The sequence below is a fragment of the Dromiciops gliroides genome, chromosome X, assembly GCF_019393635.1.
Source record: "Dromiciops gliroides isolate mDroGli1 chromosome X, mDroGli1.pri, whole genome shotgun sequence".
Classification (NCBI taxonomy): domain Eukaryota; kingdom Metazoa; phylum Chordata; class Mammalia; order Microbiotheria; family Microbiotheriidae; genus Dromiciops; species Dromiciops gliroides.
The window spans coordinates 84,977,818-85,002,677 of record NC_057867.1 but is presented as its reverse complement, the minus strand read 5'-3'; the positions used below and the strand labels follow the sequence as shown (position 1 = coordinate 85,002,677).

Here is a 24,860-nt window from a genome sequence, read left to right as displayed (position 1 = left end):
CTTTACACATAAAACCTCAAAGGGTTGTTGGCATCATAGCTTATTGGCTCATTGACTGTATGTGGAGTCAGCCTCAGAATAATATGTTAATAGTCCATAAGGTCTTAAATAGCAAGTTCCAGTAATCAGAGAGGTGAATTCACCTCTCAAAGATCATATATTCTAGATAACAGACATGGATTATAGTCCCACATTGGTAACAGTAAAATTCATTACAGGAAAATCATATCTTGATATAACTAGTACTTATGCTAAGTAGATGCTTTTTCATCCCTAAATACAATATTATGCAAATGAGGGTCACACAGCTAGTAAGTGTCACGTGTCTAAGGCCGGATTTGAACTCAGGTCCTATACTCAGGGCCAGTTCTTTACCCACTGCACCACCTAGCTGCCTCCATGAGGTATGTTTATAATCCCAAATTATATATACATTTGGAACAGATTAGACAATGTTTCATATAAAGCATATTGTAAAAACATGTTCAGTTGTAAGCCATATAAACATAGGCTACTCCCATCAGAATCCTTTCAAACAATGGTGACTATTAGTTCACTTCTTTTCTGAATTACTATAATGAAATGGAGGTATTATATTTAAGCAGTTTAGTCTGGAAATTCCAGTCCTTTCTATATTTTAAACAACTGAAGTGGATGAGTATCTGGCTTTGTCATCTATCTGTTACTAGTTACATATTTTTGTGTATAAAATAAGGTCCTCAAATATTTTTTCCATGGAAAACCAGATTTGGTTTAAGATTAGAAAAAGTATATATAACAAGGACATATATTGTCACCTTATTTATTTAACTTATATTCAGAATACATCATGTAAGATGCCAGGCTGGATGAATCAAAAGCTAGAATTAAGGTTGCAGAGAGAATGGCAACAATTTTAGTTATGTAGATGATACCACAGAAAGTCTTTTACTCTCATCAAGAGGAAAATGTAAAAGCTGGCTTGAATCTTAACATTAAAAAAAAGCACAAGATGTTGGCATTTTGTCCCATCACTTACTGGCAAGAAGAGAAAGAAAATCAGTGTCTGATTTTATATTCTTGGACTCAAACTGCAGACAATGACTGCAGCCATGAAATTGAGAGAAGCTTGCTTTAAACAAAAACTATGACACATCTGGACTTCTTACTAAAACGAAGAGCTCACCTTGTTGGCAAAGGTCTATGTTGTCAAAGCCATGTTTTTTCTAATAACAATATATGGTTGTGAGAGTTGGACTACAGGGAGAGCTGAGGTGGATAAGCTATATGGACAGATTATGTAATGGAAACAATGAACTTGAATTTGAACAGACTTCAAGATCTAACAGAGGATAGAAGAGCCTGGCATGCTATGGTCCGTGGGGTCACAAAGAGCCACACATGGCTGAACAAAACTGAATGAGTGTTGGTTGGGGACTTATTGAACAATTTATGGTATATGATTGTGATGGAATGCTGTTGTGCTATAAGAAATGACTTGAGGGGGCAGCTGGGTGGTGAAGTGGATAAGGCACCAGCCCTGGATTCAGGAGGACCTGAGTTCAAATGTGGCCTCAGACACTTGACACTTACTAGCTGTGTGACTCTGGGCAAGTCACTTAACCCTCATTGCCCTGCATAAAAAAAGGGAAAGAAATGACGAAGGAAAGTTTCAGAAAAACTGGGGAACTGATGCAAAAGTGAAGTGAGAAACAGTAGTGGACAGTGATGTTAATGATTCAATCCTTTCAACAATACAGTTTGAAGGAAACTTTTTGGCTTCTTTTTCTTGGGGGTTTTTTAGTCTTTCCCTTTTTTTTTTCTTTTTTTTTTTTAGTAAGGCAATTGGGGTTAAGTGACTTGCCCAGGGTCACACAGCTAGTAAGTATTAACTGTATGAGGTCGGATTTGAACTCAGGTACTCCTGAATCCAGGGCCTGTGCTCTATCCACTGCACCATCTAGCTGCCCCCTAGTCTTTTCTTTTGCAACATGACTAATACGGAAATGTTTTGCATGACTGCACACATACAGTCTATATTAAATCATGTTCTCTAGGAGGGAGAAAGGTAAAGAGGAAAGAGAATTTAGAACTTGTAATTTAAAAAAACTGTTGAAATTGTTTTTAACTAAAAATAACAAAAATAGATGCTATACATTTCAGCGCATCCATATTAATGACTGATATATTAATTTGTTGTGTCAGTACCTTTTTTTTTTTTTTGCATGGCAATGAGGGCTAAGTGACTTGCCCAGGGTCACACAGCTAGTAAATACCTTTTACCATAAAATAGTTTCTCTTTATCTCTTAGGTCTGTTTTTGTGGTTGCTTTATCTGACATGATTCTTGTTATCTCCCCCTTTTTAATTTCAGCTGAAACATAAGTGATTTTTACTCTTGCCCCTTGTTTTAATTCTTCACAAATCTTTATGATTCAAGTATGTATCTTCTAAACATGTTTTTGATTCTACTTTATAATCCATTCTGATTCATTATTATATTTTATATTTTATGTTTGTATTTTATACCACTTACCAGCCATTTTATACCATTATCAGCCTTCAACTTAATCTGCTAAATCTTGTTACTTATACCCTTTCAACCTATCACTAATTCATCCTTTTCTACCCTCATAAAGTCAATACCTTAGTTCAATCTTAATTGACCTTTCTGATTCTATCCTCTCCCTCTTCAGTCTATTCTTCAAAAATTGCCAAATTGATAGTACTAAAACATGTCTGACCCTGCCAAAAGATTCAGTGGGTTCCATTGTCTTTAAGCAAAATTATAACTCATCTTGGCATTTAAAAATCTTCAGAAACCTAGTTCTAGACTAACCCTAACAAGCCCATAACAAACAGCTAAAATATCTTTGCTGGTCACCTTTCATAACATCATAATATTGGTACTTTTAAAAAACGAAAGACAAATGGCATTTACAACATTTATCTGGAACCTTTCAAGGATTCTTGCTAGTTGCTATCTTTAAGAGGTCTTTCCTGAGTTCTCAGTTATTAGTTCTTCCATAAAAGGCTTTGTATTTATACTGAAAACTGTTTACTTAATCTTCTTTTAAAATGTATGATAGAGGGGGCAGCTAGGTGGTGCAGTGGATAAAGCACTGACCCTGGATTCAGGAGTACCTGAGTTCAAATCTGACCTCAGACACTTGACACTAGCAGTGTGACCTGGGCAAAAAAAAAAAAAGTTTGATAGATTAGATTAGCTAAAATTGGTAATAAAAGGAAAATGACAGTCTCAAAGGACTAATGATAAAGCATGCTATCCACCTCCAGATGAATAAACATCTTTCTGAGTATATTTAATTTGGCTTGTTTTTTTATCTAATCATACAGCAGTAGAGCTCATGTTAATCCATGTTTTTAAAAGGTTATTGTAGGGGCAGCTAGATGGCGCAGTGGATAGAGCACCGACCCTGGAGTCAGGAGTACTTGAGTTTAAATCCGGCCTCAGACACTAAACACTTACTAGCTGTGTGACCCTGGGCAAGTCACAATTGCCTCACTAAAAAAAACAAAAAAAATTATATTATTCATGATAGCAACTGCCCTTCCCTTTCAATAAACATTATATCAACTCAGAAACTTATAACCATAAATGACTCATTTAAATCCAAACCAAAAAGGTTATAAAATCAATATTTGTGATCCTCCAACAACTAATTAATATAATTTAAAAAATATTGTATTGACAGAAAATGAGGCTAAATAAAGCAGACAAGGATATTATGATGAATTTATATTATTTCACATGCAGATTCAACAGTAATACCATTTCGGTGTCATCCTTCTCAAATATCTCATTTTTAGTGGCTACACTTCAGAAAGAACCAACCATCCTCCAACTCTAAAATTTTTTAATATTCTCACTGAAAACCACAAAGATCCAATTGTTGAGTCAAACAGTATTACAGAACAAAAAAAAATTAGATGAAATTCCTGGAAAAGATTTTTCGATAGGTTTTAAGATTTGGGCAATTATTAAGGACATATTATGACATAGTGATGTCTGTCAAAGATGACTCTTGTAAAAGGAAAGTGCAGTGAAACCTTTGAGAAAAAGTATAAAAGTGAAAGATAATAAACCAGTAAATGGTATATATTATATGCAAAAGTTTTTATGTCTGTTTAACAAGCCTGCAGAGACATTCAGTGTTCACTTTTTCACACTTAGCAACTGACATATCTGTCATAAATAATGGATAAATAACACTTAGCAGTCTTTAAAAAATAAAAATGTAGTTCAAACTGAAAGATAAAAACATTGATTTTCTGCTATCCTAAAAAAATAAGCTAGTTTTAATGTTTGAAGAAAATTTACAAAGTAAAAAGATTTTCAGAAGTAATTTACATGTAGAATTCAAAGAAATGTCAGTGTCTGCTTTTCAAAGTAATTGGGGTATTAACTAAAAGTATATCTAAAAGATATAATTTTTTCCTCATTATGTATTAGAACTTTTGAATATATCATAACCATCTGATTTATGGATTAATATCAGAAAATTCACTATTCTGATTACCTTAAAAGTCAATTTATATGGATTCAATTACCTCCTTATCTATGTATATTAAATATTAATACAGCTCATAATTATGTTTATATAAGAATGTGCAGAGAAATTCATGTTCCTCTGTATTTGAATGCAGTGAAATTTCACAATTAAACTGATGTCAGTTTGTTATATTCAAATGTAATAGCTTCATGAAATAAAAACTAACCCCAAGTCAGGAAGACCTAAGTTCAAGTTGCTCCATTCTAAGGAAATCAAGATATAATGCAGACACAGCAAAAATGTTTTGTAGTTTGGGAATGGGAGGGTGGATACTTTTTGAGATATAAATTTTCAGGGGGCAGCCAGGTGGTGCAGTGGATAAAGCACCCCCCCCCCCTGGATTCAGCAGGACCTGAGTTCAAATGTGGTCTCAGACACTTGACACTCACTAGTTGTGTGATCTTGGGCAAGTCACTTTGCCAAACACACAAAACCCCAAGATATAAAACTTCATTTATGATTGCTTATCTCCACAAATTGAGAATTTTTAATATATTTTATGGGAACATTTTAGATTTTTAAGATTAAAACTACTTACACATACTTACTTAGGTATTCAGTAGATAAGCCATAGGGTAGTTAAGTGGGTAACAAATCAGGAAGAGCTCATTTGCCAAGTGCCAAGCTGAGCCTGCTTTTGTCCAGTAGTAGTACAAAGTAGGCACTATAACAGTAGTAGGTGTAAAACATTCTAATTCAGTATGATTTATTTAGTACAAAAAAACTATTCCTTGAGGTTATCACTGATTTTGGAATCCTGATGTTGAAATTTGACAGTTTTCAAATAAATCAATCTTGACTTGAGGATTTTAAAGTTTTTTAATCAATGAAAAAATAATTACTATAATGAGATGCTGAATAATATTAGCTTCCCAGTTTTAAAAATAAACTTTAATGTTTCGTTTCAAATAAGTTGTTTTAAAGCTTAAATAAGCTGTTTGAAATAGGCTAATCAAACTTATCTTACCTTTTAACATTTTAGTTCAGCAGATTTTCAGTATGTAATTTTACCACATGATTCAGTTTCCTATGAATTCAGAACTTAGGTTCCTATCCTACTAAGTAGAGGTCATATCAGAGAAGCTACTCACACAGTATTAGCACAATTAAGCAAATGTATGGTGCTTTTCACTAAGATCCTGAACAAAAGATAAAATGTTAAACTGTCTAAAATAATGTACCATATATTAAAGAAAGTTGAAATTAACCAACAGATTTAGACCATCCATTCTATTTGACTATTTAACACATTTTGACATATTCCTTCCCCCTGGGGCAATGAAGGTTAAATGACTTGCCCAAGATCACATAGCTATTAAGTGTCAAGTGTCTAACGCCACATTTAAACTCAGGTCCTCCCGAATCCATGGCCAGTGCTTTATCCACTGTACCACCTAGCTGCCCCCGCACATGTTCTTTAAGAGATCAGGTTTAAATTCATTTCCTATCAATACTTTCTAATGTATCATCATTTTGGTTTTTTATTGAAACTAATAAATTTTAATTTTGTACATTAGCCCAGTGCTAATACATACATAAAATGACTAAAACCTATCAAACTAAATATAAACCAATGTTAATTTAGTGTTAATGATTTGAAATTAGGGAAACCTTATCACTAGAGCATTATTTGTAATATTTTTCATGACAAATTTAATTTTGAATCAGTAGTTCCCCCAAATATCTTCCTGGTCTGCTAAAAATCCTACAATAAGAACATGACTTTTATGTAATTTAAAAAATTTGCCATTAAATCTCAAGCTTATAAGAAACAATTTAAAAATGTTAATACTGTTTATTTAGTTTGGAAAACATTTTAGCATTCTAAACATACAAAAAAAAATCAACAAAATGTTCCAAAGTATTAGGTACAGAATGTTTTAACTTCCATTGCTGCATTGTCCCTTTAGTTTTTTTTTTAAGTTTCCATTTAAAAAGACAGTATTTAACAACCACAACCAAAAAACCACTTTTCATGCCAGTTGAAACCCTACCCCCTTGCCACATCTAAGAATGGGAGCAGACTGCTATTTCACTATATACAGAATGACAACTTTAAACTAGATGGACAGTTGTATAAAGCTACTCTAACAGTGCATGCTTTGGGCCATGGCACCTAATGAAAGATCAAAATTTTTCCTTTCTAAGGTGTCATAATTCCAAATATTTATGAGAATTTGTCTAGTACATATAAATACAAACACACACAATATGTGTGTGTGTGTGTGTGTGTGTATACTTAAACGTGGATACATGTTTATATGGGTATGTGGAGATATGTACATACCCCCTCCCCTCTAGATATAAAGAGAGAGTGTAAGTTTACAACTTGGGATTTCTAACCAGTAATCATAATTATCACACACAAAAGCCTGTAACTTTTAAAAATGCTTTGTTATAGCAACGGCAAAGTGCACAGAGAGAGGAAAACACTAAATTTCCTTTTTAAAATGTTTGGAAATATGTACAACTTTGATACAGTTTCAAGGTGCTCATAACACCTATATCCATGACACATAAGCCAGGTAAAATGTCAGTTTTAAAAGTTAAATGCTACAAATGCAGTAGACACCGTATCAATAAAGACGCTTTAGTGTTTCCCTAACTCTATGATTTAAGACAAATATATAGTTTTATTCATCGTCATCTTCCTCATCTTCCTCATCTTCCTCTTCTTCTTCCTCGTCTTCCTCCTCTACCTTTTTCCTGGAAGCTTTAGCTGTTCCCTTTGCACTATCAAACTTTCCTTTGGATTTATAATCAGCCACATCCTGTATGAGAAGCAATTAGAGAATTATGTGTCAAATAACTATGTGGAAGAAGATGTGAACTAGATACATAATGTTTCTTTGAAGAATTAAAATGTCTGAACTAAAAATGCCTTTTTCCCTTGGGAAAATATGAAATCACACTCAAGTTAAGATTAAGATTTTTTTTTTAAGATGAGGGAAACTAGGCCGTGGTATTGGTAGGGAATAAATCATCGGACAGATTAGTGACCAGAGAAACTGGAAAAGAAATAGATTGGAGATGCAGAACAGACTGAGAAAGAGACTTGCCCACAGTATTATGTTCCTGGCTATGGAGGCCCTGGACAGTGTAAAAAGACAGGAAAACTTTAGAGGCAGCATGCTTCAAAGCATCTATCCTATCCCAGCCTGTGGAGGAATAACCAGGGCAAACACCCCTGTACAAAAGGAAAACTACTCAATTCTTCTCTGAGCCAACAGAGCTGCCTGATAAAGAAAGAGTTAAGCAACAATCTATCCAGGGCTCAGACCACAGGCAGCAATCGGAGACTGTCCTGAATCAGACCAGTCTGGAGGCACTAAAAGCCTACAAGTTCCTAGCTTATCCCTGAGATCCTGGAACAACACCTCTTAGAACCTAAGGGCAAAATGGAAATGGAAAGACCCTACTGGTTATTTCATAAAAGAAATTCCAAAAACACATGATTTATCAGCTACCATTATAAAGGAGCAAAGAGTTTGGAACACAATATTCCAGAAGGCAAAGGATATGGATTTATAGGTAAAATAGTAAGGAATGAAAGGGACTGTTCTTTAGGAAAGAAGTAAAACAGACTCTTAAGTCATGGAAAAAAAAGAAATGTCAAAAGAATAAGAAATGAGCAGTGGATTCAGAAGGGCTTGAGTTCAAATATAAGCCCAGACACTTAACAATAGCTATGTGATCCTGAGCAAGTCACTTAATCCTCATTGCCTCACAAACAAAAAGAATAAGAGATGGAAATCAGATGAATGAAGATGACAGTAGAATGAATTAGAAATTAGATATAATTTAATAGAAACACACTTGAAACAGAAAGACAAAAGGATATAAACCTAAGGGGCTGATGCAAATCTATGCTTGTGAGGTTAAAAAAAAACAACACAGGGTAGTAATCATGATCTCAGGCAAAATAAAAGCAAAAATAGACCTAAGCTAAGTATGTATTAGGTCATAAAAACCTCACAAAAGTACTTGAGAGGATGTTGAAAGTCAATATCATGGATTATTATTTGAAGGAAATGAGCATTTCCCAAAGCATTTGGCATGAAGACCTGGTTAATTGTGATAAACAGATAATCAAATATGATGGTGTTGTCAATAGGAAAGGGAAAGAAAGTTCACTATGAAGTTGGGAAACTAATCAAAGGAAAAAACAGATATATAATAGTAAGAATTAGAAGAAAAGCAGGAAACAAATTCAGTTAAAGTAGTTGGAAATATTAAAATATGAATTAAGTAATTTTTTGGAAAGCAAGTAAGGGTTATGTTATTTGATGGCATTTAACTTACCTTTTCGTATTTTTCCTTCAGTTTTGCTGCCTTATTGTTGTATGGCTGTTTTTCACTATCACTTAGATTATTCCACATCTCACCAAGCTTTTTTGCTACATCCCCAATGGATATCCCAGGGTTTGTAGATTTTATCTTGGGGCGAAATTCTGAACAGAATAGAAAGAAGCCAGACCTTGGAGAAAGTTATAGAACATAATCTTAGTTATTTGACTCCCAACAAAATTTAGGGTTCTCTCTTTTTTTTAAAGGATGGTTCATTAATGGCTTTTAAAAAAATTAAGACATTCATCATTTTAAAGAAAGAACTACTGAAGCAATAATCAAGGATGTTTATCTTTGAAGAATTTTATAAAAGTAACAATAAAAGAGGGATTATATTTTGGGCCAAAATTAAAAAATAAATCCATGAATACACTGGATTTCAGGAGAATTTTTTCTGAGTATAATAAGTCTTAAAGATACAAAATAATTTTTTCTTTTTGAAATTTAGAAATAATGTGTCCATAAGAAATGAAACGGTCTAAATTTTTCTTGAACACAGAAATTTTACTTACGGGGGCCGTTTGGGAGCATTAGGATCCTTTTTTTTTTTCCCTCCTTTAGCGGGTCCATAATCCTTCATCTCCCTGTCATACCGCAACTTATCAGCCTTTGCCATTTCATCAAACTTGGATTTTTCCTTCCCAGACATATTCTTCAATAAAAAAATAAAATATTTAAAAAACAGCATTAATACCACTCTTTTAAAATAAATTTCCTAAATTTAAAGGTATAAGTTATTATGCTTTTTAATAAAAGGAAACTGATAGCTACATATTTTTAAACAGTTTTGTTCACAATAGCTGTTGATTTTTAAAATTAATATGTAAGAAATTTGGTGTGTTGTTTTACATAAAATAGGAGTCACTAAAAATAAACATTGCTTAGCAAGTTTTAAGTAATGATAAGTATACATGCCATATGAATTTAAAATAAAAAGTCTACTTTGTTTTTCCAAGCACTGGACTAATCAAATTATAAGGTTTTATTTTTTAAAAATAAGTGGTGTTTTAAAAAGTTTTTGTGGTTTAGTAATTCTTCAGTCATATTTGATTTTCTGTGATCCCATTTGGATTTTCTTGGAAAAAATACTGACTGGAGTGGGATGTCAGTTACTTTTCACACAGCTAGTAAGTATCTAAGAATTGGAGTCATGAAGATGAGTATTCCTGACTTCAGGCCCAGTATTTTGTCCACTGTGTCACTGAACTGTGTTTTTTTTGAAAAGTCGATTATTATTGTCAGGGTGAAAGAAATTAATAGAAAATAATCATAAGTGTATAGATTTTTTATATCAATAAGATAATTCAATTAATTATAAAGAATTTTACCTTCCATCTTTCTGAACACTTCTTTGAAAATTCTGCAAAATTGACAGGAACTTCAGGATTTTTTTTCTTATGTTCCTCACGGCATGTTTGTACAAAGAAGGCATAAGCAGACATTTTGCCTTTTGGTTTCTTTGGGTCACCTTTGGCCATCTCTAGTGTGTAACTATTTAGAAATAAAGATAATGATAAATGTAGAAGAAACAACATAAAACATATTTGAAGAAAAAAGAAGTTTCTAAGGAATTATAATTGGTTTCATATGGTAGAAAGGGTTTAGTTTTTAGTGTATAATTTTAGCGTAAGATAATTATTTTGACAATAATAAAATGTATACATTCCCTTATTATGTGCCAGTATACAATTATTTATTTAATCCTCACAATAATTCCCATTTCACACATGAATAGAGGCAAGTGCCTGAGCCTAAATGTGAACTCAGGTTTACTTATTTCTTCTCTCAAATAAATGTGATATAACTTAGTAATGTTCAAAGAAGTTTCTGGGTTAATGGTTTTAAGAATAAAAAACTCCCAATGGATTAAAGTTTCTTATTAGTATAAAGTTTTAACAAGAAAGTTTACAGATAAAGAAAACAGTTCATTTAACTTTGCAAATCGGTTTTTTAAACTGAAAATAATTACCTACAAAGCTTTTCCTTTTTGTTTTAGTTGATTTCATAATGGAAAATGTTTTAATAACGTTGTCAGTTTGTTTTTTTTAAAGGAATCCTTTGGTATAAGTCTACTTTATTCAACTTGAATGTATATAAGATATATATATATATACACACAAATATTTAAATATATAATTAATCTTTGTAGCATTAATAATTTTTTGGGGTTACACTGAGAAAGTTGATTAGAATAGGTTAAAATTTTTGTCAATGTTTATATTCTTGTAAAAGCCAATCTTTTATGTTTCAATTAAGTATTTTAATAGGAAATATTTTTTGTTTTCTGTGGTTTTGTATTATTTTGGGGTTGGAGCAAAGGATAAAGAATTTTAAAGGCAAATATTAATCTTCAATGTATTGCTTTATGGCAAGTCGTGCAATGGCCGCGGTGGCTGTTCTGTTTAACTAAAATGGCTTCTCCGTGCTCACACCGCTATTCTTAACAAAGCCACACTCCTCCCCCTAAAAATTGCTGTTTGATGGCTGGAGATAAATTATTTTCAGGACATTTTAAAATTCAGAGATTTGCACTAGGGTTTTTGGGGAGGTTAGTTTTAGGGGCTCTCGTGAAGAAAATCCTGGTTTTATTACTGTACACAACAAAGCCTCCCTTTCAGCCATTTAGAATTCAAGTAAATAAAATAAATTAACTGCAAAGGTGTTTTTTTTAAAGAAAGCATAAAAATGAATTCAACATATAAATATCGTCTAACTTTGGTTATGATAATAGCAAATTTGCAATTAAAACGGTCATTTTAAATTAGAAGGAACACATGGAATTAATCATATTCTTTAGTGTGCATTAACGAATCTGTGCTAAGACTTAATCTTCAATAAATGCAATTGATATTTAAAGAAAAAGTACAGATTTCCATTGATTTGAGTGAATACACAATTCTCTTTCAATTTTCTTAAACAGTTTAACATTCATTTTCAATATATAAAACATTTTTACATAGCTTAAAACGTTATAACAAAGACAGTTTGGACTCATTTTAAAATTCCATATCTTCTTAAAAACTGTCTTGTAAATTGCACTTAACTTTAAAAATATCACTATATTACAATATTTTCGCCAAACCCTAGAGTAGAATAAAATATTTTAGTAAATGTAAGTTCCAGTATTCAAACGAACGAATCTTAAGTTTAGTAAAACAAAATAGCTTAATACAAATTATAGACTTTCATGCAAAAAAAGTGTAAGAAAGCAAACGATAAAGGAGAAAAGGACAATAACGAAAAAAAGAAGGCTGAACAAGGGTGAAAAAAAAAAGGCAAAGGTTTATAAGAGAATACGCGAATGCAGCCAGGAAGCGGGAGTGCGACAGAAGCAGGCGGAGCAAAAACGTACCTGTATTGTTCGCTAGTCTGTATAACGCAAGGCACAACGAGGGGGCTAAAAAAATTCCCTAAACCTCGCGATATCTGATTCCACGAGAGCCTCCTCATTGGCTGGCAGTCACCATGGTTAAAACAGTCTCTTCGAACAACCACTGGCCTCAGCCCACATGCGTATAAAGCAGATGGAGCTGGTGATTGGATAAAATATTAAAAAAACATTTGAATTAAACAACCCGCCAAAAACTGTGATTTAAAAAAAAGTAAACTAAATCTTTGGGAGAAAAACCCTGCAGATATTTGACAAAAACATATTAAGAAACAAAATTAATATTAATTCGAAAATCGAGTTAAGAAAAAATCTACCACAGAATGAAAAATTTTAGTAAGAATATAAGACTATATTCCAAAAGCTACTCCTACAACAAATTAAAAATTAAAACCTCGAATATTCTAATATCTAAACCAAAAGGTAAGACAAACAAAAACCATGCGGTCTTTGTACTTTCAACCAGTCTCTGACCAACAAAATAATATCTATTGAAACATTTGGACAGCCAGGTCTCCGTGGATAGCGTGCTGTACCTGGAATTAGGAGGACCTGAGTTCATATGACATCTCAGAAACTTTCGGACAGTTTGTTTAACCCAATTTGCCTCAGTTTTCTCATCTCTAAAATGAGAAGGAAATGGCACCAAGATCATGTTGCTCCTACCATTGTTATTTAAGGATACTACATTTCCATTTGAACAGTAAATTTGTCACCAGTTTTATGTGCTTTTTTGGGGTGGTGTGACTTGCGCAGGGTCACACAGCTAGTAATTGTCAAGTGTCTGAGGAAGGATTTGAACTCGGGTCCTCATGAATCCAGGGCCTGTGCTTTATACACTGCACCACCTAGCTGCCCCCTTAGATGCTTATTTGGAAAATAAAATTTAATTTAAAAGATTAGTGAAATATTTCAGAAGTAGCTGCCAACAAGATACACACATACACACACAAACATCTGATTGTCACCTCAGGGATGGCGAAGGAGAGGGAGGAAAGGAAGGATAAAAATTGAAACCCAAAACTATAAAGAAAAATGTTTATTATATTCATAAGAAAATTTAAAAAACACACAAACATCTACCCAAGGGTATAAGACTCCTAAATTGTTACTGTACTATCACATAAACAAAACCAATGATAAAAATAGTAATAAATAAAACTCACAAAACAACAACAAAACGATAGATTCTACTCCCTTATTTATTTTTTTTGGTGGGGCAATGAGGGTTAAGTGACTTACCCAGGGTCACACAGTTAGTAAGTGTCAAGTCACTGAAGCCAAATTTGAACTCAGGTCCTGCTGAATCCAGGGGGCTGGGGCTTTGTCCACTATGCCACCTAGCTGCCCCCATCAGCTTCCTTATTTTTAACTTTATGTGTATCTGTTTTTGTTTCCTGTAAATAACATGTTGTTGGACTCTGGTTTCTAATTTATTATGCAATCCTCTTCCATTTTATGGTTTTTTTAATCACATTCACAGTTATGATTGCTAACCATATTTCCCTCCATCCTATTCTCTTATACAATCAAGCATCTTCTTGATACTCTCTTATTTATAGGTTTTGTACAACACTGTTTTTGTACACACTGTCTACTAGTTCCCTCAGTTTGCTTATCTGTAAAATACATACCAAGGGTCATTGTGAAGATTAAATGAGATAATAATTGTAAAGCACAAAGCTTGCACATTTTAAGTGCTAACTATCTAAACATTATCTACTATGATATTATATTATCTCCTATCATAAACTCAACACAATCAAAACTGAACTCAATATTTTTTCCCAGTCCATACCTTTTTCCTAACTTTCTTATTGCCAAGATTATTACCACTGGCCAACCCAGGATGGTAAGTAGAGGGAGACTTCTAGTCAAATTCTCTCAACATTCCTTTCGAAAAAACTAAAATAATGCATGAAGTAGGATTTTTTAGTATAATAGGCAAAAATAAGTTGGGGTGTGACATTTTTCCAATCTATGAAAACTTAGGAAGTCAAAAGAAGAGGTATGAGACACAGTGGTGGTCACAGAAATCATGAAGCAACACTACTTGGGGACATTGGATGTAGCTGCAAGAACAGCAGTAGCAGCTTCAGAAATTTTCAGCCTAGAGAAATAGCAAGGAGATTGGACTACTGGTTGCACAGGACTGAACTTTGTTGACTAACTCCATTGCCTCTCCTTAGTTACAGACTGGAGAGGACTGGTGGTGTTTGTGGCTTCAAGGAAGAATGGACCCAGGAAAGCAGTGAAAATGCTTCTCCCTATCACCTTGGAAGCACTGGAAACTTAAAGATCCCCAGAAGTGTCACAAACAAGCCTAAAGCTTGTGACACTCTCCTTCCCACCACCCAAGCCCAACTCCCTGAAAGTAAGAAGACTGTAACCTTAAGTTACAGTTCAAAGTTCAAAGTCAAGAAAGAGTCTGGGAAAATGAATAAATAAAAAGTACAAAAATACCCCTACTATAAAAAATTTCTCTGGTAACATGGAAGCTCAAGATAAAAAAAGTCAGAAGATGGAATCAATGTGAAAACAGTTACAAGCAAAGCCTTAAAGAAAAAAAAGGATATTTGACATATACACAATAATCTCTGAAAAAGTTAAATAAGGAGCAAATTTTGGGGGGGGGGTGGCGGGGTTGGGGCAATGACTTGCCCGGGGTCACACAGCTAGTAGTGTCTGAGGCTGGATTTAACTCAGGTCCTTCTGCATCCAAGGCCAGTGCTTTATCTACTGCTCCACCTAGCTGCCCCCACAAAATATTTTTTTAAAATAAGAGTGGTAAAGAAAAAATTGGGAAAAGAAACAAAAGCAATGCAAACCCCCCCAAAAGATAATTAATAGCTAGGTTATAGCTTGGTAAGTCACAAAAATACTGAAGAAAATAACACTTTTAGAAAAATAACACAATTAGAAATTTTATTTGTGAATATGAATGTATGAACTCACTTGTATACAACAAAAACATCAGAATGGATTAGGAACCAAGATCCAACATATTGGTTTTTAAAAAATTAATAAAGTATTTTATCTTTTTTCCTGTTACATGTAAACATAGTTCTCAACTTTTGTTTATACAAGCTTTCCAATTTCAGATTTTTCTCCCTTCCTTCACTCCCTCCCCCTTCTCCTAAACAGCAGGTAATCTGATATAGGTTATATATATATATATATATAAACACACTCATAATAACAATCATATTTCTGCATTAGTCATGCTATAAGAGAAAAAATCAGAGCAATGATGAAAAACCTCAAAATAGAAAAAAACAACAGCATCAAAAACAAAAGAAATAGTATGGTTCATTCAGCATCTATACTCCCCAGTTCTTTTTTTTTTTCTTGGATTTGGAGATCCTCTTCTATCACGAGTTTCCTGGAACTCTTCTGTACCATTGCATTGGTGAGAAGAATATAGTCCATCACAGTAGATCAACACTCAGTGTTGATGATACTGTGTACAATGTTCTTCTGGTTCTGTTCATCTCACTCATCATCAGCTCATGCAAGACCCTCCAGGTTTCTCTGAACTCCTCCTGCTCATCATTCCTTATAGCACAATAGTATTCCATTGTATTCATATACCACCACTTGTCCAGCCATTTCCCAATTGATGGGGAACTTCCAATTTCTTGCCACTACATAAAGAGCAGCTATTGATATTTTTGTACATGTGGGTCCCTTTCCCCTTTCCATGATTTCTTTGGGAAAAAGACCCAAAAGTGGTATTGCTGGGTATGCACAGCTTTATCGCCTTTGGGCATAATTCCAAATTGCTCTCCACAATGGTTGGATCAGTTCACAGCTCCACCAACAATGCATTGGTGTTCCAATTTTTCCACAGCTTCTCCAAGATTTATTATTTTCCTTTTTTGTCATTTTAGCCAATCTGATAGGTGTCAGGTGGTACCTCAGAGTTGTTTTAATTTGCATCTCTCTAATCATTAGAGATTTAGAGCATTTTTTCATATGGGAATAGATAGCTTTGGTTTCTTGATCAGAAAACTGCCTGTTCATATCCTTTGACCATTTCTCAATTGGGGAATGACTTGGATTCTTATAAATTTGATTTAGTTCCCTATATAGTTTAGAAATGAGGCCTTTATCAGAAGTACTGGCCATAAAAATTGTTTCCTAGCTTTCTGCCTCCCTTCTAATTTTGGATGCATTGTTTCTGTTTGTACAAAATTTTTTTAATTTAATGTAATCAAAATCATCCATTTTGCATTTTGTAATATACTCTATCTCTTGTTTAGTCATAAACTGTTTTCCTTTCCAAAGATCTGATAGGTATCCTATTCCTTTCTCTCCTAATTTATCTATGGTATCACCTCTTATGTCTAAATCGTGTATCCATTTTGAACTTATTTTAGTATAAGGTGTAAGGTGTTGGTCTATGCCTAATTTCTGCCATACTATCTTCCAGTTTTCCCAGCAGTTTTTGTCAAATACTGAGTTCCTATCCCAGAAGCTGGAGCCTTTGGGTTTATCAAACACTACATTACTACTGTCATTTACTACTTCGTTTCCTGTGCCCAGCCTATTCCATTGATCTACCACTCTATTTCTTAGCCAGTACCAGATAGTTTTGATGACTGCGGCTTTATAGTAAAGCTCCAGGTTTGGTACTGCTAACCCACCTTCCTGTGAATTTTTTTCATTATTTCCCTAGATATTTTTGATTTTTTATTTTTCCACATGAATTTTGTTATTATTTTTTCTAGCTCTATAAAATAATTTTTAGGTAGTCTGATTGGCATGGCACTGAATAAGTAAATTAATTTAGGCAGTCTTGTAATTTTTACTATATTAGCTCTGCCTGTCCATGAGCAATTGATATCTTTCCAGTTATTTAGATCTGATGTGATTTGTGTGAAGAGTGTTTAGCAGTTGTGTTCATAGAGTTCCTGGGTTTGTCTTGGCAAGTAGACTCCCAAGTATTTTATATTATCTTCTGTTACTTTAAATGGAATTTCTCTTTCTATCTCTTGCTGCTGGACTTTGTTGGTCATGTATAGAAATGCTGATGATTTATGTGGATTTATTTTATATCCTGCTACTTTGCTAAAGTTGTTAATTGTTTCAAGTAATTTTTTAGTTGATTCTCTAGGATTCTTTAAGTATACCATCATATCATCTGCAAAGAGTGATAGTTTTGTTTCCTCCTTGCCTATTCTAATTCCTTTAATTCCTTTCTCTTCTCTGATTGCTAAAGCTAACATTTCTAGTACAATATTAAATAATAGGGGTGATAATGGACATCCCTGTTTCACCCCTGATCTTATTGGGAAGGCCTCTAATTTATCTCCATTGCATATAATACTTGCTGATGGTTTTAGGTAGATGCTGTTTATTATTTTAAGGAAAGCTCCACCTATTCCTAAACTCTCTAGTGTTTTTATTAGGAATGGGTGCTGTATTTTTTCAAAAGCTTTCTCTGCAGCTATTGAGATAATCATATGATTTTGGTTGGTTTTCTTATTGATGTGGTTAATTATGTTAATAGTTTTCCTAATGTTGAAGCAGCCCTGCATTCCTGGTATAAATCCTACCTGGTAATAGTGTATTATCCTGGTGATCACTTGCTGTAATCTCCTTGCTAATATCTTATTTAAGATTTTAGCATCAATATTCATTAGGGAAATTGGTCTATAATTTTCTTTCTCTGTTTTTGCTTTGCCTGGTTTTGGTATCACCACCATATTTGTGTCATAAAACATATTGTTTATAAGAAATACATTTGAAAAAGAATATATACATATATACATATATATATATACATATATATATATATATATATATATATATATATATATATAGAGAGAGAGAGAGAGAGAGAGAGAGAGAGAGAGAGAGAGAGAGAGAGAGAGAGAGAGAGATGGAGTTAAGAAGGGGCCAGAGCAGAATCTGCTATGCTTCAGTTGAAGTAAAAAGGAAGGGGTAGCAATCTTGATTTCAGAGGAGACACATGAAAAAAACATACCTAATTAAAAGAGATAATCAGTGGAACTACATTTTACTAAAAGGTACCATCTAAATAAAGAAAGAAAGAATAAAGTAATATCAATAGGTGTTTCATATGCATCTTGTTGGGTTGTTTAATTGTTATGGGGGAAATTGATGTGGGGTTTGGAATAGGGCTCTTAGGAATTCCTCTTTAAAGAATGACACCCTCTTGCACACAAATCTAATTACAATAAAATAATACTTTGTTTAGGCACTAGGGAAAGGAAACCAAGAGATAAATCCTCGAGCAGAAGACAGGCAGATTCTTTTATAGAGGACGAATGCTGGTCCAATGAGGTGATCATCTGACTGTGGAAAGTTCCCTTATTGGGGGAGGACCATCCCCCCACTGGTGGTGTCGGGGTAAAGTTGGGTGAGGGGTGACTCTGGAACTCTCAAGCCGTCTCTGTCCTCTTCATGCCACAAAGGCAGCAGCCACACCTAAACTTGTCTCCCTAAGAGGTGGGGAAGACTGGAATGAAGGGTGGTGGTTCTGGAGTTAGCTCAGTCCCAATGCCACTTACCTCTTTAGGTGTGTCTGTCCTTTGGTTTAGTTTCTCAAGGAGAAGGTTCTCTGATTTGCCCCAGAGAACTTCTGGGGTACGCTAGGCCCACAACAGTTGTTTCTAACTTTTTATGACTGGGGCTTTCTTGGCAAGAGTGCTGGAGTAGTTTTCCATTTCTTTCTCCAAGTCATTGTAGAGATATATATTTCTTTCCCTGTCACTCTGCCTCCAAAACCAGTAAATAGTCTTAATTCTTTTTTCATGTTTATATCTAACAAATTCTGCAAATTCTTTCACAGTAGCCAAATGGTAAAAACTGAAGAAGTGAATGAAGCTTATAAAGTAAAAAGCCTCAAAAGTTGAAAGACTCAATAGTACTTGCTATGTGAAGATGAGAAAAAGGGATCTGGAATTGTTAGTTACAATGTCAAGACAGCCAAAGTCTAATCAAGACATGATAGGGGCAGCTAGGTGGCACAGTGGATAAAGCACCAGCCCTGGATCAGAGGTCCTGAGTTCAAATGTGACCTCAGATACATGTGACCTTGGGCAAGTCACTTAACCCTCATTGTCCTGACAAAAAAAAAAAAGACATGACAAACTATGGCTTGACTTTGTGCAAGACTGATAATGCATGAATAAAATCACATCAAGGTAAAAAAGGTATTTAAAAACACTGTACTAATAAAAAACCCACACCACACCACAAACTTTGGATCTTGGCTCCAAGAAAATAAGTCATGTTTAATAGTTTGAAAGAATATTTTCCCCTATTTTTGTATGAAAAAAATGTATATACTATATTCATGTCAGTCTGTTTTAAAAAGTTTTAGAATAATTGGATCATATAATAGATTTAAAATGACTAAAGGTGTTATTTCTCAAATAAGCATTCATTCATTTCATAAACAGGCTTAGACTCACATAAAACTGTATTTTGAGTCTCACCTCTTACAGATCATTTAAACCTCCTCACAATATTTGCAGATATGGTTTGGTGAAAACAAGCTTTGTTACCAACACTTCTTCCTCTACCTCAAAAATATAAAATCTAAAAAAACGCAATAAGTGCTATCCCATATAGTCAAATACACACATATACATACACACATGCGTACATACATACATACACACATAAATTATTGAAACAAATGTGAGAAAGAATTGGCAAAGTACTTCAATACCTCAAATGGGGTCAAAAAGATTCTAAAATAAGCCAACAACAAGGGTTCATGTTTTCTTTTGTAACCAGGAATTATTTCAGAACACTTATTTTAAATTGTTTTTTCACTTTTCCACCCTTTCTGGGTGAGGTGGTGATTAAGTTCACCAATCAGAGGTGATCAGGCATCAGTCAGGAGCACCTTTTCAAAGGGCATATGATCTGTGACCACACGGCCATGAGAGGTATTTGGTCTGATAGAGGTAACAACTAGCCACATTACTAAAATGATTAAATTACGCCAAAACTATATCTCTTACATTTTTTTTGTATTTTAAAAAAAATTTTTAGTGAAGCAGTTGGGGTTAAGTGACTTGCCCAGGGTCACACAGCTAGTGTCAAGTGTCTGAGGCTGGATTTGAACTCAGGTACTCCTGAATCCAGGGCCAGTGCTTTATCCACTGTACCACCTAGCTGCCCCTTATATCTCTTACATTTTTAATCATCACAGAATTCAATTATATTAAATTTGCCATTTAAAATTAACTTTCCATGTGTTATTACCACATCATAATGTTACAGGGCTAGCATAACCCAGAAGTTCTTTGGGTTACATCAAAGAATTTCCTGATTTTCACTAAACTCCACTACATTGTTGAAGTGTTTCACATGCTGAACAACAGTGTATAATGGGCCACTCTGAGTTTTCAATACTGGTGGGGCTGTGAGTTCCTTTGATTCTGAATGATTCCAATTTCTAGCATTATAAACAGCTTTTGTAGGTTATTGTTTGGGGGCCACTAAAAATCTTCCTTGTGTTTTCCTTTGATTTATCTTCTTGTTTATTTGTGGTCTTCTTTATGTTTCCAGGCACACCAGGTAAATCCTCTGGATTTACATTAGATTGACTATCCTGGGAATAATTATCTATCATTGCTTTCGGTGGGAGGTTGAAAGTAGACTGATGATGCTGATTTAGTTTTCTTTTTTTTGCTTGCTTTTCTCTCTGCTTGCTAGTTATCATCATCCCTGTCCTCTCTCTCTCTCTCTCTCTCTCTCTCTCTCTCTCTCTCTCTCTCTCTCTCTCTCTCTGTCTCTCTCTTTGTTGGGGCGGTGGAGGTTGAGAGACTTGCCCAGCCTCACACAGCTAGTGAGTGTCAAGTGTTTGAGGTCACATTTGAACTCAGGTCCTCCTGAATCCAAGGCTGGTGCTTTATCCACTGCACCACCTAGCTGCCTCCAACTATCTCTTTCCCACTTTCACTGCAATCTTCAAATCCAAACTATTTAATTTTGTAATTAGAACTCCCACAACCTCCTTCATCAACCTTTGCTTCATCATTGTCTTCAAACCTCAAAATTCAAGTTTAACATCCTTTTGGATTTGTGCTAGGTTGATGTTTAGTGGTGGTCTTGGTGGTAGCTATATCTGTCTTCTTTCTTAGGTGGCCAGCTTCACCGAAGTCCATAGGAGCTGCTGCAGTAAAGTCATCCATGCTCCTCTCCACTGTATCCTGTATGGTGATGTTACAAACTGACAGGCAAGACAGATGCAAAACTGTGTAGCCCATCCTACTGTCCCTCTGAAACTTGGTACCACAACTTACACCAGCTTTTTGAATTAGATTCAGACCATCTTGATTTGATTCATTATTTGCTTTGGCTAAAGACTGACTAGTGCAATCCATTAGCCCCTTTTGATGATTTTGCTGTACTGGACCTACAATCTGTCCTGCAGTTGCTTGGCATGAGAACAGGTATATTTTTTCTGTCTGTCTCTGATTTGTAGGAGAAATTAAACATTATTTCTCTGATCTTGTTTGTTGTAAGAGACAGGCAGATATATCATGTTCTCTTTCTAGTTAGTGGGAAATATAATATTATAATTTCTCTGATCTGTTTGTAGAAACCAGGCAGCTATAAAAGCTATATTTTAATATTTGACAGTATTCAAAGACTTTTGTAACATATCCTATTCCTTCCTTTCCAGTTTTCTTATACCTTATTCTTCAACTCTGCTCTTGAATCTTGTGACACTGGTTTCCTGGCAATACCCTGAAAGACCCTCCATTGTTAGGCTGCATGCATTCTCTGTGAATGCATCCCATTAGTGGAATGCTGCCAGTTTTTCTCCTCCGATTAATCTTATCTTTAGGACTTCCTTTAAAATTCTATATGTATCTTTTTTTTTATGAGATATTTTATTTTCCGTTACATGTAAAGATAGTTCTCAACTTTTGTTTATACATGCTTTACAATTTCAGATTTTTCTCCCTCCCTCCCCTCCCTACCCCCTCCCCTAGACAGCAGGTAATCTTATATAGGTTATATCTATATATCTCTATACATAAACATATATATATATATACATATATATACACACACACATATATATACACATAATAACATTAATCCTAAAAATTCTAAAATCCCTTCTACAGGAAATCTTCCCCAATTCTTGTTAATTCCAATGCCTTTCATTTGTTATTCCTATTTGTCTAGTTAAAGTTTGCTTAATATATATTTGTTTGCATGTTGTTTACACCATTAAATTGTAAGCTCTTTGAGGTCAGGGATTATTTTTTTAGATTCTCATCACTTAGCACAGTGCCTGGGATATATTAGTGATGTAGAAGGCTAAAAAAAGGATTAACAAAAACATCTAAGACACAAGCTCTAATTCAGATATGAGCTCTAAAAGGGATTTCAGACCCCAATTAATGGATAACTTACAAGTCAGGATGCTAAATTCTCTTACCCACAGTAATCAGTACCCACAAGGAGAACAGAGGGAGCTAGGCAGTGAAGGCCTAAGACTATAACAATGATACATTGACAGGCTATAGAATCTTAGACTAGAAATAAATGATAAATGAAGATATTTTGAAATTAAGCATGGAAATCAGAAAGAGACATGTGCAGAAAAGGCCAAATTTGTCCCCAGATTCACCTTATGACGGGTAAACACAACACAGAAAAAGGTAACTGCCTCAGGGGTTGATTTAGGACCTCAGGAATTCCAAATTAGGATGGGCCTTCCCATCTCCCAAAGATGGAGATTATTGTAATGAGGCTGATAATTAATTTATCCATACTATAAATATAACTGTCTTTTCCTTCCCTATTCGAGACATACCTTTCCACTTTTCTGGTTCTCTCCCTGTGGTCATTCACAGTATTGCAATAAAACTTGGGAAATTGAGTCACTGAGTCTTCTAATTCTTTTGGGACAACTCACTATCAATTTGACCCCAAATTCCACCCACATCATTAGGTGCTTAATAAAATAAGTTGATTAGCTAAATTTTATTAATATTATCTAATTTAAAATGCCTCTTAAAGTTAATTTTTTTACAGTTGTATTTGTTCTTTTAAAACCACAGTGTAGTTCTACTGATTTAAGTGGTATTTAATTTTTTTGTTAGATTGAGTTAGATTATTAAAATAATCCAAATGTTTTCAAATCAGACACTTTAGATTTCTAAATTTTACTTTCTGTGGTTTTAGTTTTTAATTAATTTTTTTTTGCAGTTTGGGTAGAAATGAAATTGACATTTTATTTTTAGAGAAGATTATTTCAAAAGACATGTATTTTGTTTTTGTGCAAACTTATTTTTCATCTTTTTTTCTGTTTCTTAGGTTTTGAGGGGGTGGCGTTTGCTAAAATTTTTGGAATGCTGTTTTGGAACTACTTTGTATATATTCTAAAGCAAATTTCCAGGTTTTGTTTAAAGAATAGATATATTTCACATTAGTCAAGTTCCTGAAATTCTAATACAGTAATAATAAAGGATCTTTTTCCGGATATAACTTTTACTTTCAGGCTCAGAGCAATCGAATGCTTAATGTTTGGGGGAAAGTTTTTTGTTGATGTAGTTTGGAGCTGTGATAGAAAAAAGAAGGGGGTAAATAAAATAATGAGCAGGAGAAAAAGGAAAGTAAGAGGAATTGCCAATTGCTCTGGGCTTATTGTATAGGCATAACAGGGATTTTAGTGGGGATTATTCGGGTTTTAAAAGTTTCTTTATGTTTGTGACCAGTAATTTTTAAGTGTGGTTTTATGAGGAAGCACATCGCTTTCTTTTAACAAGAATGTTTTTAAATGCACAAAGTTATACGTAGAGGAAGACAAAGCAAATGAATAATAAGAAAACATGGTAATTAGGACCTTAAAACCGAAAAAAAAAAAAAAATGCTTTCCCACACCGGGAGTCGAACCCGGGCCGCCTGGGTGAAAACCAGGAATCCTAACCGCTAGACCATGTGGGAAGCTGGCAGCAGCTCCCAGCATTCTAGTAATTGTCTAATCATCCTGTTTTTAAAACCTACTGGTAGTTTATTTCTGGTTATTTTTACGAGTTTTTTTTTTCCTTTCACTTTTTTTTTCATGTACAGTGGGTCAAAAGTCACTAAGGGGGTCTTTCAATAAGTTTTTGAAATTTATTTTTTATTTTTCGCTATTTGCGAGATTTAAATTTTCACACGTAAATTATACGATGTTATGGTACTGTCAACTAAAAACAAAAATTAAAGGAGTTATTAAACATTTGTGTTTTTTGGCTCACTGAGGTTGGGACACAGAGAAGGAAAGAGAATGACGGAGCGAAGTGGTTTAGGTGGACAATCTTCTACGCACGCGCACGTTACAACGGTACGTTGTAGTCGTCAAGAAGAGACGGTAGCCATGGAGTCTTCGTCGAGTGCGGAAGAAGGCCGAGGCAGTTGTTTTAGTAACGGTGGGTGACCCTTCAATTCTCATTTACTTCTCGGGACATCCCAGAACACTCCCAGTGCCTAAGTTTTCCTTCCCCTTCTACCTAAATGACATATTTTTATTAACTTTTATTAAAAAACTAACCCTAACCCCACCCCCATTTCCTCCTGATCCGTAGT

At 34.3% G+C, this 24,860-nt stretch overlaps 2 protein-coding genes and 1 non-coding gene across 5 annotated transcripts in view; 1 reads left to right on the top strand and 2 right to left on the bottom strand.

Annotated features, from left to right (window-relative positions):
- Positions 1 to 24,860, top strand: part of LOC122733836 (synaptonemal complex central element protein 1-like) — a 45,160-nt gene that overhangs the window by 8,930 nt on the left and 11,370 nt on the right. The window contains exons 2-3 of one of the 3 annotated variants that reach the window (XM_043974543.1): positions 21,413 to 21,560; positions 24,537 to 24,703. In XM_043974543.1, the coding sequence (XP_043830478.1) occupies positions 24,562 to 24,703 (142 nt within the window). In that variant the 5' untranslated portion in view covers positions 21,413 to 21,560; positions 24,537 to 24,561. Of the gene's footprint in view, positions 1 to 21,412; positions 21,725 to 24,536; positions 24,704 to 24,860 lie in introns of all 3 variants that reach the window. The other 2 variants (XM_043974542.1, XM_043974544.1) reach the window with 2 other exon arrangements.
- On the bottom strand, positions 3,735 to 12,357 carry LOC122733837 (high mobility group protein B3-like). The gene is made up of 5 exons (XM_043974545.1): positions 12,252 to 12,357; positions 10,228 to 10,390; positions 9,412 to 9,551; positions 8,855 to 9,029; positions 3,735 to 7,323 (listed from the first exon to the last, which is right to left on the bottom strand). The coding sequence occupies exons 1-5, from the start codon at positions 12,347 to 12,349 to the stop codon at positions 7,186 to 7,188; spliced, it is 714 nt and encodes a 237-aa protein (XP_043830480.1). The 5' UTR covers positions 12,350 to 12,357; the 3' UTR covers positions 3,735 to 7,185.
- Positions 24,165 to 24,236, bottom strand: TRNAE-UUC. Its single transcript has one exon. It is a non-coding gene; the product is annotated as a tRNA-Glu (tRNA).

Bases quoted from the DNA above. Each gene is read 5' to 3' on its own strand.
- LOC122733837 (XM_043974545.1), bottom strand. From the start codon at position 12,349: ATGAGGAGGCTCTCGTGGAATCAGATATCGCGAGGTTTAGGGAATTTT. The intron at 10,391-12,251 runs GTACGTTTTTGC...ATTTCTAAATAG, and splicing joins CAGACTAGCGAACAATACAG to TTACACACTAGAGATGGCCA. The intron at 9,030-9,411 runs GTAAGTAAAATT...ACTTTCTCCAAG, and splicing joins AATGCTCCCAAACGGCCCCC to GTCTGGCTTCTTTCTATTCT.